The sequence below is a fragment of the Eptesicus fuscus genome, chromosome 14 (assembly GCF_027574615.1).
Source record: "Eptesicus fuscus isolate TK198812 chromosome 14, DD_ASM_mEF_20220401, whole genome shotgun sequence".
NCBI lineage: Eukaryota > Metazoa > Chordata > Mammalia > Chiroptera > Vespertilionidae > Eptesicus > Eptesicus fuscus.
Genome location: NC_072486.1, coordinates 64060069 through 64074308, shown reverse-complemented (window position 1 = coordinate 64074308; position 14240 = coordinate 64060069). Strand labels below are relative to the sequence as shown.

Sequence of the window (14240 nt, the reverse complement as noted above, 5' to 3'; positions counted from 1 at the left end):
TTAACGTTCTTGGGGGAAAAGAAACACGGTTTACCACCTACTTTGCTTCAAGTGCTGTGCTGGTTCTTTATACTTAGTTTTTCTTTATTCTGAAGATGATAGGTATTAGTATTCCCCATTACAAGAAAATTGAGTTCAGAGAGATTAATTTATCAAGGCAATACAGCTGGCAGGAGATTGGACTGAGATTTCAACCCAGAAAGTCTGAATCCATTTTCTTGCTCCAAAAATCATCAATAACCGGGCTGTTTGGGAGAAGCAGGGGAGAGGGTAGAAGTGATTGAAGATTGGGTAAAGTGACGCATTCACTAGGGTTCTATTTCCAACTCCCAACATTGTTTCCCCAGCTTATTAGAGGTTACACTTGAAACACACTATAACGATAGCTGTTATGCAGCCCTCCTTTAGTTAGAATGATACAAGTTTTAAAATTAGCAGTCATGTAGCTCTGGCCAGTTAGCTCAGTTGGTTAGAGCATCAGCCCGATATAGCAAGGTTGTGGTTTTAATCCCAGGTCAGGGCACATAGAAGAATCAACCAATGAATGCATGGAGGGGGGAGCCACAAATCAATGTTTCTCTCTCTCTCTCTCTCTCCTCTAAAAAAAACCCATAAAATTAGCAGCCATCTAGAACTTGGGGGACAGAGTGGCTCTAGGGCTCTTATGAAGAATCAGTGTTGCCTGTTCAACTCTGTAGTGTCGCAGCTTTGCTTGATTGCAATTCATAGCTGGAGACCCACTCTCCATTTGAACCAGCCCAGTTCAGCTTGGATATCAGTGAGTCTCTCCATCCCTACAAATCATCTATGGAGACAGGCCCTGACCCTCAAGGAGACACGAGCACACCCAGATTAAGCAGGCTTGGGGTTAATCAGACCTGGTTTGGACATCTATTAGTCACATGATCATGGGCAAATTTAACATCAGTCTCTGCTTCCTCATCTCTAAAATGGGGGATAGTGACACCTGTGAGGAGTGAATGATACATGGGTGTAAGTTACAGCTCAACATGGTACTGTCACATTCCACAAGAGTTAGTGAAACAACCAAATGAAAAGACTTGGTCCTTTCCAGCCCTTAGTGGCAGCTTCTCGGGACAAGGTCAAGAGCCTTAGGGATCTCGGTAACAGATGGGCCTGACTCTGCGCCTTGGGCAATTCATATCACCTTGCCTCATAAAGGGCATGACATATGAACATTTATTCCCCAGATCAGAGGTCCCCAACAGGAGAGAAGAAAGGGAAAAAGCAGAAAGCCTTACAGTTGTCAATTTGCCTTCCTGCCACTTTCTCCACCCATTCTTCTCAGTGATTCTTCTCTGATTTATGTGGTAATAGTTAAACGAGTAAGGGTCAGTCTCCTTACCTTAGTGACACAACTCGTGCACTGACATTCTGGGACCAGAGCCCAAGGACAGTTTAAGCTTATTTGGGGCAGATGGGTCGGGAGAGGAGGAATGTTTGTGTCCTTAAGGGCTGGAAAGGACCAAGTCTTTTCATTTCATTTGGGAGCATTCACAGCCTTATGAATATGGATACTTAAAATTATTCATCAGAAATTGACTTGCTTCTTTACCTGTTTGGCATCATCTCAAAAGTCAAAAGCACAGGGATTTTTAGTCCCGGGAAAGCAACAATGATTATGGATCTTTCCATTCTGTTCAAAACCACCTAGAAATAATAATAATACAGTATATCCTACATGTAAGGAGATCAGGTAATAAAATTGAGATGATGATGATTTACTTTAGCTTGATATCCTGAGAAACTTTTCCAGGACACCTGATTTGAAGCATAATAAAGCATTCACAGATTACTTCTAAAGTTTAAAGCAGTAACTATGAAAGTTCCAAGCCCACTCACTAAATTAAAAGATGAGGACATCTTTTTCCAGTATAGCTGCCTACACACAAACACATACACATAATCCCAGGCTAAAAAGTATTAGTGTTGTGATGGAGGCAGTTAAAGCAGAGGTATCCATCCCTAGATTCAAGCTCATGGATCAATATAATGAAATATTTCCATCCTTTTCATTTACCATTTTCATTTGCACTCTATTTGTGTCCAGATAAATATATACCATTATGGAAGCACATAAGTCAAGTGGTTCAGGTTTAATGATTCCATGGTTTGTTATTAACATTTGGACATATCACTTCTGTTCCATTAAGTCCATGCACTGTTTGTAGTTTGTAGACAGTCCAGGTCATCCAGCCTCCCAGTCAGAACATTTTAATCAAATTCTTCTACACCTCAAACCCTCACAAAACAGCTCTAAGAGGAAATAACAAAGATACAGATTAGTCGTGAGTGGCAAAGCATTGGTCTTTAGGGTCCAAAGATCTCTATAACCAGCAAGAGCAGTTGGGGAGCAAAAAACAAATAGGGGAACTGACACTGTTTGAACCCCACTTTTCTGAGTCCCTCCTTTCCAGACTGCCTGAAAAATAAGCCTCCTGTCCTTAAGTGAAGAATGAATCTACTTATGCAACTCCAAATGTAAGAAACCTCGCAGGAGAAGAAAAGTTATAGTAACACATGTGGGAAGATGAGAACTGTGGACTGAAACTCTATTACCTCCCTAAGTGAGTGGGCAAAACACCCTGGTGACAGTAACCATGAACACCTTAGCCAGAATGCTATCCACGGAGCAGCAAGTACCCGGCCTGGCCTCGGCTGAACTTCCACCACTTTCCTCTCAGGGTCCCAGCAATCTTCTTCCTCTTCCCTATACACCTCTGAGCTAATTCCTTACAGCTAGGCAGGATCGGAGCTTCCCAATAGGACCCCCCTCTCTGCAAGAAGCTAGGATTTTTTTTTTAATTGATTTCAGAGAGAGAGGAGAGGGAAAGAGGGATAGGAACATCAATGATGAGAAAGAATAATCAATCCACTGCCTCCTGCCCACCCCCTACTGGGGATTGAGCCCAAAATCCAGGCAAGTGCCCTGGCCAGGAATTGAACCGAGACCTCCTGGCTCATGGGTCGAAGCTCAACCACTGACCCACACTGGCTGGGCAGATTTTTTTCTTAATGCAAGTTCAACACTGAAGAAGAGATAGCAGTCATTTACTCACAAATGGCTGGTCAACCATAGGCAGGCTGGTTAAGGGAGGGACAATATAATCCTATCCAGAGCAAAAGCAGGTCACTCAGGAAATCCCTAGGATCAAACTGGTGCTCAGGATTTTCTCTAGGGTGGTCAAAAGTGTGTTTTGTGCAGACTGATTAGGTTGTACCCAGTCTTAACTAGACCAAGCTTCCCAGTTCCAGGATGAACTCACTATTCCATGGCCCTCTGGACTAGTGGACAGCCTGTCACTATTTCAAACTTCATGGCCCCTCTCCAGCCTGGATTTATGTCCCCAGATAATTGGGGCAGCGGTGGACCAGACTCAGATTGTGATGACGGAGAAAATAGCTGGTCCTGTGTGTGCTTAGAAACTGCCTGAACTCCCTTTGGAGTCACATTTACTCCTAGCTCAGCGCTAGGAGCACAGTGTTAAAAAAAGTCTTATTTTCAAATATTTTCCTACCACTTCCCCAACTTTTGCACCTCTCAGTCTTAACCTCTCCTCCTCACACACACACACACACCACCACCACCACCACCACCAGATGTTGTCCCAACACTTCCAGTATCTCTAGGGCCCATGGATAAAGCAGCATTAATGGCATTTGGCAGAATATCCCACCCCACTTTGAAGACTCCTTCCAGTTCAACACTGAAGAAAAAAAACGGTAAGGTAAGAGAAGCGGCAGTAGAAACCAGAGCCTGTCTCTTCCCACGTAAGAGGCACGGAAATTTCAGGAGTTAGTGAAGATGACATCATCTCTTGCCAGAAGGCCACCAGCTACCACTGGGTGGGAGGTGCATTATCACTTGTTTCTCCTCTGGACTGAAATGCAAGATAGTCAGGATGGCTGTGAGCGTCTGCTGGCGGCCCAGGCTGTCCGGCAAGGTCAGGAAGCGGTAAATGATGTTTTTGAGGTACTCCAGATTGGCTCCCTCCCGACTCTGGTCCCTGGTGTTCTTCTCAATGTGGCTCTGGAGGACCCCAACCTCCTCTCGGTGCCGCTCCCCCTCCTCCAGCAGCCGCTCCTGCAGCTGATGCACCTCCACCTCCAGCCTGTGTTTCTGCTTCCTCAGGAATGTGATCTCCACCTCCTTGCGGGCCAACTGCTCGGCGTACAGGAAGAAAGTGGGCTCGTTGGCCGCAGCAAGTTGAAGTGCTTGGGTCAGGTTATCAGGGGAAGCTATGTCAGCCGGGTCCCCGGGATCCCCGCCACCCACAGGGCTTCTGCGTCCTGGCAGCACAGAAGACAATGCCACAGACCTCAGCTGCTCCAGCTCCAAGTCCTTCTCGGCCAGCACAGCCAGGGCACGGTCCCGCTGCTTGTGCAGCTCCTCCTCCAGTTTCAGCGTGCGGTCCCTGAAGTCCAGCTGGCTCCGCTCCAGCTCTTGCCGGTGGTGATGCTGCAGCCGGGCCAGCTCCTGCTTCCAGTCCTCAGCCTCCTGCTGGTGCTGGCGCTCGAGCTCCTCACAGGACAGCCGCAGGGAGATATACTTCTCCTTCAGCTCTGCAAGCTGTTCCTGGGATTCCTCCAGCTCCTTGGCCAGGTTACCGTCTTTGGTGTTCTTGCTCTTGAGGACGACCTGGGCCCTCATCTTGTACCTCTCAAACTCTTCCTTCAGCTGTTTCAGCTCCTGCTGGTAGTAGAGCGCAGTAGCCTTCTCCCCATCGGCAGCCTCAGAGCTGGGCATTATCTCCAGGTTGCAGAGCTTCTCTACATCCAAGGTCACCTGGCTTTTCCTGGCTGCCACCTGCAGCAGCCTCTTCAGCTTCTCCATCTTGTCCTTCAGGACATTGACATCCAGACTGGACTCTTCTGCATGGCTGTCTAGAGGGGACCGGCTAGAGACTGCCAGAGCCAGCGTCTTGTTCTCCAGATCCAGCTGCAGAATGCGCTCCTTCAGCTTCTGGATGGCCAGCTGGTCCTTCTGCTTGGCTTTCTCATAGGTGCCCAGCAGCTCCGACACCTCGGATATTTGGTTCTCCAGGGCTGCCACCCTCTTCTCCTCCAGCTGAGACTGCTGGCGTAGTTGATCCTCTGCAAGGGCTGTCTGTAAAACAAGGGAACAGATAGAAATCCATCCAGAAAAGCCACGAAGCTCTACGGCAAACTTTGAGAAAGCAAGATAAGGGAGCAAACGGTCGGGGATTGACCTGACAGGAATGGGAACTGGGGATTTTTCTGTTGATTTGGGAGCTCACAAAAGTTCCTGTAACCTGCTAGGGTTCTGCTCTCAGTCACAAGTTATACCAAACAATATTAAGAAGCTTTGTATATCAGTCCTTTTTCTTATCCTTAGTGCTTCCACTTTCTCCCATTACACATTCAACTCATATTAAAAATGTTATCCTTGCCGAGGCCGGTTTGGCTCAGTGGATAGAGCGTCGGCCTGCGGACTCAAGGGTCCCAGGTTCGATTCCGGTCGGGGGCATGTACCTTGGTTGCGGGCACATCCCCAGTGGGGGGTGTGCAAGAGGCAGCTGATCGATGTTTCTCTCTCATCGATGTTTCTGGCTCTCTGTCCCTCTCTCTTCCTCTCTGTAAAAAATCAATAAAATATATTTTTTAAAAAAATGTTATCCTTGTGTATCATGTACTTCCCCAAATCCTATTGAGAAATCAGGTGACATTCTTTTCCTCTCCAATATTCCTGGGAGGTTCAAAGCTGAGTTGGATCTCTCTCCACACTGAACAGAGGCACTATAAAAGAGCATACCTTTAAAGGCAAATCGTGACTAAAAGCAATTACAAGAGGTTATTTCTTCGAAGAAAATTCCCGTTGCCCCTTCAGCCATTCTCCCTGTAGGCATATACTGCTACCTACATAGAGGCATATACCTACAGGCAAACATACTACCTTTCATTGCACAGCTGCTACGATACGCTTCACAGAGCACAGCTGGTAAGATGCCAATGCCCAGAAATTCAGAGCTGTCTGGCTCCAACCCAGCTGACACTCGGAAGCTCCACATCCTGTTGGAAGCACACTCTGTGGATACTGTCAGCACCACACAGAACAGGAATTCCCAGGACTCACAAATAAAACTTTTTGAGTAGCATCAAAAACTGACAGTACAGCCACTATCAAAGGAGAAAAAAAAGCCTTAATATTTCCCACTTCAGGCTAAATGATTGAAGGAGATGAAGATAATTACCTTCCTCATTTCCTGCTGCAACTGGGCCTGGAAATGGCTCTTAAGGCAGGCGGCCTCTTCCTGAAGCTCCTGCAGCCGGGGGTCCGGCCGATTCTTCTCATCTCGAAGAGCCTGCAGCTCACCTTTGAGTTCCTCCACCTCACGGGCCAGCTGTTTAGCCTGCAGCTCAAACCCTTCCATCTGACCAGCAGCATACGCCCGCCCAGCCAGGGCTTCTCGGGTCTCTTCCAACCGAAGCTCCAAGTCTTGGCGCTGGGTTCTCTCCTCCTGCAGCAGTTTCTGGAGCTCACGCAGCATCAAGGCATGGTCACTCTGCTCCTGGGCCCGGTCGTGCTGTTGTGTGATAAGTCGGGCTTTGGTTTCTGCTATCTGCTCCTGCAGCTCCTTCAGTTCTCCCTCCAGACGCTCCCGCTCCTCCTCTGCCTTTTTACTGGCATCCTCTAAGTCCTGTTTCATCTTCTTCTTGTCAGCCAGGTAAGAAGCTTCCATGCGGGACTTCTCCTGGGTGACTGTGGCCAAAGAGCTTGTCAAAGTGGCCAGCTGAGTCTTCAGCTGGTGCAACCGTTTGTCCACTTCCCCACCCGCGGACTGTCCATCCCCGCTGCTACTGCTAACACCACTCTCTGACCCACTAGCCTCTTCGGACTTTAGAGGTGGTGGTGGTCCACGGGCCAGCCTGTCATCTTCTGCCCCAAGCTCACCCTTGGTGCTAGTGAGACTGGCCGTGGTATCCAAGCTGGTGGCGGTCCCAGTGCTATCCTCGCTGTGAGTGGAGCATCGGTCATCCACGCAGTCAGGAGAGGTGTGGCCTGGAGGCTGGACACCTGCGAGGCCCACATCCGCCTCGTGGGACACCGACAGCACCTTGATGCTGGCCTCCAGAGCCTCCTTCTCTTTCAGTAGGCTTTTATAGGCGCGGACCACATCCTTGAGCCGGGCCTGGTACTGGATGAGCTGCTTCTTCTGGCTCTCAATGGTCTCCAGCAGGTCCCTCTTGCTCGGGCCAGCCCCGAAATTCATCCCAAACTTCTCCATGAGGATTCAGCACTGGTCGTTCCACGTCAGCGTTTGGACAACCTGGTAGACGGTCACGAAGACGCTGGCAGATGTTGTTGTCCGCGAGGCCGCATATCCGCTCCTCCCAGCTTCCGAGACCGAAGCGGGGCGGCGGGGCAGGCTGGCAGAGCGCCCCCGGGTCCCTGCACCCAGGGCCCCTGCACCCAGGGCGGGGGCGGGTCCTATCCTAGAGGCGGGGCGACGCCAGCACAATAGGAGCTTCCAGGCCTCGCCCGCACCGTCCCAGCAGCCGCTCCGGCTCCTCTCTTGCCCGGGGCGTCAGCAGCCCCGAACGGGCCTGGGCCCACGGTCCGCGAGGGTTTGAGCTGAGCGCAGCAGCCCCATCGCGACTCCCTAACTGCAGAGGCCCGTCCGGGGCGCTTCCGGGTCCGCTGGAAGTGACGGCAGCACGACGCCACAGGCTCCGCCCCCAGCGGGCACGGAGTGGGTGGGGCCTCTTCAGCCCCAGAGTGGGGGCCGCCGGTTGAGAATCTAGCGGGGCTGCAAGGGGACCACGGTCGCGAAGAGCAGAGCAAGCGCAAGTTGGGGACACGCGGTGCTGCTGGTTTCAGGAGCTTGGCCTGAGCTTGCCCTCAGGCTACGGCAGCAAGGGACAAGGCGACGTCGCACTGTCCTTACCAAACATTGGGGTGAGCGAAGTCCCCATTATTTCAGGGCTCTTTGTACCTAAAGAGCAGCAATGAAGACCCCACTTAGACCACGAAAACAGCAACCCTTTCTAGGCCAGCCTTTGGCACCTAGAGGCATATAGTATAATAATTATTAGCACCCCTTCTGAATCTGCTGAGTTGATTCAACAAGTGTTTGTGGAGGGCACCCGATAGCCAAAACGTCTTTCCCAAGTGCCAACAGCTATATCCCAGAAGCTTCACGAGGGTTTTGCTATGTAGTCTTACAATAACTCTGCTCAGTGGGTATCATTAGCACTGTTTTACAGATAGGAAAACAAGAAGCACAGAGAGGTTAAGTAGCATGCCCAAGGTCACACAGTAAGTTTAGGAATCCTATGCAGATCAGTCCCACTCTCAACATATCAAATGCCATGTCAGATAATCACCATGGAGAGACAAGGCCCTGCCTTCCAGGAGCTCGCATCTAGCGAGGGACCAGGCCTGCAAACACAAGTCCAGCCATCATACCAGTGTGTACACGTATATTTAACGTGAGACGGAAATTAGGAGGGAGGCCTATCTAGGGGAGGCAGAGAAGGCTGTCAAGGAAAATCCTTTGGGATCTGAAGGATGAGTAGTGATTGCCCATATAACTAGAGATGAGGGACACAAGCATTCCTTCCAGGCAGAGGGAAAAGATTGCAAGGACTCCGAGGGCTTCAGGGAGCCTGGCTCAGCTGGGAAGCATTGAGAGTCATCTCAAGGGTATGTGAAGGAGGTGGCAACAGATGGGGCTGGCGTATGGACCCAAAATGAGGCATGTAGATTTTGTCCTGGGTGATAATGCACTAAATTTTAATTGCAAGAGTGGCATCATCATGACTGGGTGATGATACCAAGGGGCAGGAGACCCGTGAAGAGGCTAATTCAATCATGAGAAGAGATGGTGGTGAAATAGGGCAGTGACAACAGGGAGGAGAAGAAAGAGGTTAATAACAGAGCTAAAGACGTAGAACTGATCCGATTGTTCACCGCGAGTGTGTTATTATGCTGGGACTCTTTCAAATGTGCTCTTTGGCCTTGTAAAAGCCTTCTTAGGATTGCAAGTCTGTGACTGAAGAGTAGTCATGCCCTCGTTCCAGGAGCTGAGGGGGCCAAAGGGAGGACTAAGACCTCAGCACGGAGCTTCCGCCTCCCTGAGAGGGTGGTGCGCACAGTCGATGCTGCTAGTTACTAGGAGCTAAACCGGAGCCCAGAGTGAGCTGAACGCTACGAACCAAAGCCCTGCGGCCGCCACGGATGATGGGGAAGGGGGCCACGGTGCAGAGGTGACGGCTTTCCTCGGCCCCGCTCCGATGCCGGTCCAGCAGCCGCAGATGTGACCGGCGCGCTAGAATCAGGCGGGGAAACCTGACCCTTTCCTCCTTCAAGCTGGCGCGGGACGCAGCCAGGAGCGGACACTCGGTCAGCGTCAGTTTCCCCTGGAGCCGGAGCCGCGGGGCGGGGCGCGAGGCGGGGCGGGGCCGGCCCGGGCGGGGGCGGGGCTGCAGTGACGTAGGGCGGGCCGGGACGCGCGGAGGCGGTGGCGGCACCTCCTCCTCCTGCTGCTGCCGAGCCCCATCCCCCCGCGACCGGCCGGTTCCAGCCTGCACCCCCGTGTCCGAGCCCGTGCCCCCTCCCCCGGGCCCCGCCATGGGCCTCACCGTGTCCGCGCTCTTTTCTCGGATCTTCGGGAAGAAGCAGATGCGGATCCTCATGGGTGAGGCAGACCAAGCGCGCGGCCCGGACGGGAGCGCTGGCCCCCGCGCAGCCCTCCCGCCCCCGGTCCCTCCAGCCCAGCTCACCCGACCGCTGACCCTGAGTCACCCACTCCCTAACCCCCCGGGCCACTGCTCTCGGGCGGGTCGCGGTCTGCAGCGCCGACCCTGGGCCCTGAGACCGGGAGCTGCGGGCCTGGGTGGGGTGAAGCTCCCTCCGCCCCAGCCCGGCTGGTGAGAAGGGAGGATTCCGCCCTTGGAGACGACTTTTCAAAGGAGCGGGACTCTCCCCGCTTTGACCTTACACCCCCAGTCCTCTCCCGCCCCTCCTCTCCGGCTCTGGGTTCAGGAGTTGGCGCTCACCACCCAGACTGCCCTCAAGGCCCGGAAGGTAGACAACAGCGCTCACCTGAAGGCGCTGAGCTCTCAGCCCCTCGCCCCATCACCATCAGCTGTCCTGGCCTTTCCCCTTCCCTGGTCCCTAGGGGGCTCCCTCGCTCCTGTCTCTATCGCCATGCCCCTCTCCTTTGCAGTTGGCTTGGATGCAGCTGGCAAGACCACAATCCTGTACAAACTGAAGTTGGGGGAGATTGTCACCACCATTCCCACCATAGGTGAGTCTGGAGGGAAGATGGGAGGAGCGGGAGCGCGGCTGACCTTCTCGGGGTCTACGCCCCACGCTGCATCCCAGTACTGGGAGCTGACACCAGATACAGCTACCTGAGAAGTGGGTCACAGTATCTGTACGTGTTGGATGGTGCCCAGGAGGGCTGGATGTGACCTAACCCCGCCCCATTGGTGGACTGCTGGTCTCTGGGCTTCTGATCCCTTGGGCCTTGATCATTGCCCTCTGGTTTTGTGTCCCTGCTGAATTCACCTAGTTTTAGTGAGTTCCTTCCTTTCAGGACTTTTTTCTCATGGTTTTTTTTTTTTTTCCCAATTATCTGCAGGCTTCAATGTGGAAACAGTGGAATACAAGAACATCTGTTTCACAGTCTGGGACGTGGGAGGCCAGGACAAGATTCGGCCTCTGTGGAGGCACTACTTTCAGAACACTCAGGTGGGGGCAGGGGTGTCTCCCCAACCCCCGGGGAGGTGGTGTTAGGGTTAGGAAGACCACGATGTGGGCCTAGTCTGGGCCCTCAGGCCAGGTTAAAGCCCTGCTTCCTTCACGCCCCCCTTACCCCCCCCCCCCCATTTTGTAAGCTAGCTTCTCATCATCCTTCAGAATTGGCCTTAGTCTTCTGAGACTCAGCCACCTTAGGGGTGTTCTGAGAAGCAGGGTTGGGGTCCAGGGTCCAGGCTGCCTGATTTAGCTCTCATCACCTCTCTCCCTGCTCCCACCCATGTCTTTTAGCTAGATTGCTTGCCTGAGGACAGAAGCTGTATCCTTTGCAGGGTGTCTCCACTTTGTGCCAGGACATCCGCAGAGCCTTAGTGGAAATTTTTAGAGACAATTACAGAGAGAAAGAGCCAGACTAAAGTATGTTCTAGACGGGAGTGATTGCTCCACCTTCCTTTCTGCCCAGGGTCTCATCTTCGTGGTGGACAGTAATGACCGGGAGCGGGTCCAGGAGTCGGCTGATGAACTTCAGAAGATGGTGAGCGCCAGGGCCCTGGGACGGAGCCCCCGGTGTGGAGACAGATCTCTGTCGTGGTGTGAAGTCAGGAAATGCCTCACGGGCCTTGAATGTGTGTTTCTCTTTGTGGACACAGACACAAGGAGACGCTCACCCTGTTTTGAATTTGGGTCAGGTAACAAGTAGAGGACGTGAATTTTCACGTCTTCACATCCGAGTCTGAGAAGTTAGTGGGAAGAGGGGACTATGTGGTGGAGAGAAGCATCATCTTACGTCCTTGCTTTTCCATTTCGAAATTTTGTCATTTTGATTAGAGCAATTACTCAAATTAGAAAAGGCTCTTTCTAGACTTAAGGCCAAGATGGCCTCCAGTGAGTTATAATTCACTGGAGGCCATCTTGGCCTTAAGTCTAGAAAGAGCCTTTCTAGACTTGTGTTCAGCAGCAGACTACACAATATTTTGTTTTTCCCACAAATATGCTAGAAGGAGGAAAGGAGAGCTAGCATATACACAGCAGGGAAGAGGGAGCCTGGGGACCCCGAAGGACCCCAGATTCCACCCCCTTGGCCTCTCTCAGCTGCAGGAGGACGAGCTGCGGGATGCGGTGCTGCTGGTCTTTGCCAACAAGCAGGATATGCCCAACGCCATGCCCGTGAGCGAGCTGACCGACAAGCTGGGCCTGCAGCACTTGCGCAGTCGCACGGTGAGGGTCCTGCCTCTCCCAAGGGAGCCGCAGGCTGGGCGGGAAGTGAAGGCATCCCCCTTTTCCTCCCTGATACTAACCTCTTTCCTTCCTTCTCCCCACAGTGGTACGTCCAGGCCACCTGTGCCACCCAAGGTACAGGCCTCTACGATGGGCTGGACTGGCTGTCCCATGAGCTGTCAAAGCGCTAACCAACCAGGGGCCGGCCCCTGCTGCCCGGAAGCCCCCGCGTGCATCCCCGGGATGACCAGACTCCCGGACTCCTCAGGCAGTGCCCTGCCCTCCTGCTCCTCCTCCCACAGACACAGGCCTCTGCTCCTGCCCCTCATGCCTGCATGTTCTCTCTGTGGTTGGAGCCTGGAGCCTTGCTCTCCGGGCACAGAGGGGTCCGCTCTCCTGCCTGCTGGGACCTGTGGAAGGGGCTTCCAGGGCCGAGACCATTTCTTCCAGAGGAGGAGCAGGGACCTGGGTTTACTTTTGTTTGTTCCATTTTGGGCATACCCTTGGGGCCAGGTGGGGAGGGCAGGGGAGGGCTCCGGGTGGTGCTAAGATATGGCACTGGATATTGAGTAATAAATTTGCTGTGGTTTGTACATGATGTTGTCTGTAGCCTGTAGTGGGGCCTGGGTTATTGGATGCAACGAGACAATATGGGGGAGGTTCAAAGCAGCTAAGGCTGCAGGGCCAAACCCCCTCCCTCCAAGCACACACACATACATTGCTGCCTTCATCTAGCTCAGCTGCTCCCTCCTTATTGAGGCTGGAAATACTGTGGGGGTTCCAGTGGAGGAAATCCTATTTCATCCCAATTCCAAGGGGCCTTTGCTAAGGGTAACAGGATCTAACTTCATGCTTCTGTAAACCACATAACTCTCATATCCTATCCATCTCCTAGCCCAGTGGTCGGCAGTCATTAGTCAACAGAGCGGCAAACCGCGGCGGCTCGCGAGCCGAAGTTTGCCAACCACTGTCCTAGCCAGCTGTGGTTCTTAATGATTATCACATTAAAATTTGAGGGGGAGGGAACATTCATTAAAAACAAGAGTCCTGCCCTAACCGGTTTGGCTCAGTGGATAGAGCGTCGGCCTGCGGACTGAAGGGTCCCAGGTTCGATTCCGGTCAAGGGCATGTACCTTGGTTGCGGGCACATCCCCAGTAGGGAGTGTGCAAGAGGCAGCTGAATCGATGTTTCTCTCTCATCGATGTTTCTTAACTCTCTATCCCTCTCCTTTCCTCTCTGTAGAGAATCAATAAAATATATTTTTAAAAAAAAAGAGTCCTGAGGTACACTGGAGAAAACATGAATATGCATCTTTAAAGTCACCCAGCCGATTCCGTGGTCTATTAGCCTTATTTTATGAAACATTGGTAGGGCCTGGGGATTACAGTTCTTTTTTACTATGCACCACTGGGACTCTTCCTACCTGGGTAGACACCCCCCACCAATGGGGAATAGGAACCAGGGCTGTGGGCTATTCTCCAAGCGTGATTCACTCTGCCCGTTTCCCTTTGCATCCCAGCAAAACTTAAAACCTACCATCGCCACCATTTTATTTTATTTTATTTTATTTTATTTATTTGCTGTCTCCCTTCTTTCATGTCAGTTTCTCCAGGTTGTGGGCTATTTTCTCCCGGAGGTAATAGCTAACAGAGACTCTGGGGGTCTGGGCTGATACTAGAGGTAGCACTGATAGCGCAGCAGCAGTGCAGCTGGGGGTTATGATGGGTGCTTGGGACTCTCCCCTCCTGGGCTATTCTCTTCCCCTGCTCCAGAGCCAGCCTCTCCTGATTAAAATGAGTCATTTGATTCTTGCTGGTTATCTATCTAGGGTATCCTCACCCTCCCTGAAAAGTACCTTCCGAGACATTTTAGCTTCATCCTCCCAAGGGCCATAAAAGTTAACAGATTTTTTCTTGGATATTATGAACTCCAAAAACACCTTAAGCCCCAAGGGAGCCAGCTAGAACCCACTTTCTAGGAGAAAAAGGGTTGATTTTTTCCTGTGATTAAAAGGAGAAACAGAAGTGAAGAAGAGGGACTTACCTGAAGTCACAGGTGGTCACTAGCACAAGCTGAAATTCTGATTCTCAGTCTTAGCCCACATCGGATCCTGGAGTGGCATGGAGAGGCTAATGCCCGAGGCCTGGACCCACTTCCTCTGGGTTATGGATTGATGCTGAGCCAGGGCCCTTTCCCCACTATGGTGGGATGAGGGGCAGCTCTCAGTCACAATGCGCCCGGGTCACAGAGGTGCTGAGCCCTAGTCAGCCTCTGCCT

The 14240-nt window shown here is 52.1% G+C and overlaps 2 protein-coding genes across 3 annotated transcripts; one reads left to right on the top strand and one right to left on the bottom strand.

Annotated features, from left to right (window-relative positions):
- Positions 1–2102: 2102 nt before the first annotated feature.
- On the bottom strand, positions 2103–14184 carry GCC1 (GRIP and coiled-coil domain containing 1). 2 transcript variants are annotated; one of them, XR_003613307.2, is made up of 3 exons: positions 14007–14184; positions 10088–10252; positions 2103–2277 (listed from the first exon to the last, which is right to left on the bottom strand). XR_003613307.2 is itself a non-coding variant. In XM_008154051.3 (3 exons), exons 1-2 carry the CDS (start codon positions 7266–7268, stop codon positions 3833–3835), a joined length of 2331 nt encoding a protein of 776 aa, XP_008152273.2. In that variant the 5' UTR covers positions 7269–7419; the 3' UTR covers positions 2103–2277; positions 3699–3832. The 2 variants fall into 2 exon arrangements, 1 of the variants encoding a protein (XP_008152273.2); XM_008154051.3 differs by lacking the exons at positions 10088–10252; positions 14007–14184 and adding exons at positions 3699–5128; positions 6234–7419.
- On the top strand, positions 9505–12532 carry ARF5 (ADP ribosylation factor 5). The gene is made up of 6 exons (XM_008154050.3): positions 9505–9680; positions 10212–10292; positions 10629–10738; positions 11208–11279; positions 11837–11962; positions 12067–12532. Exons 1-6 carry the CDS (start codon positions 9614–9616, stop codon positions 12151–12153), a joined length of 543 nt encoding a protein of 180 aa, XP_008152272.1. The 5' UTR covers positions 9505–9613; the 3' UTR covers positions 12154–12532.
- Positions 14185–14240: the final 56 nt, after the last annotated feature.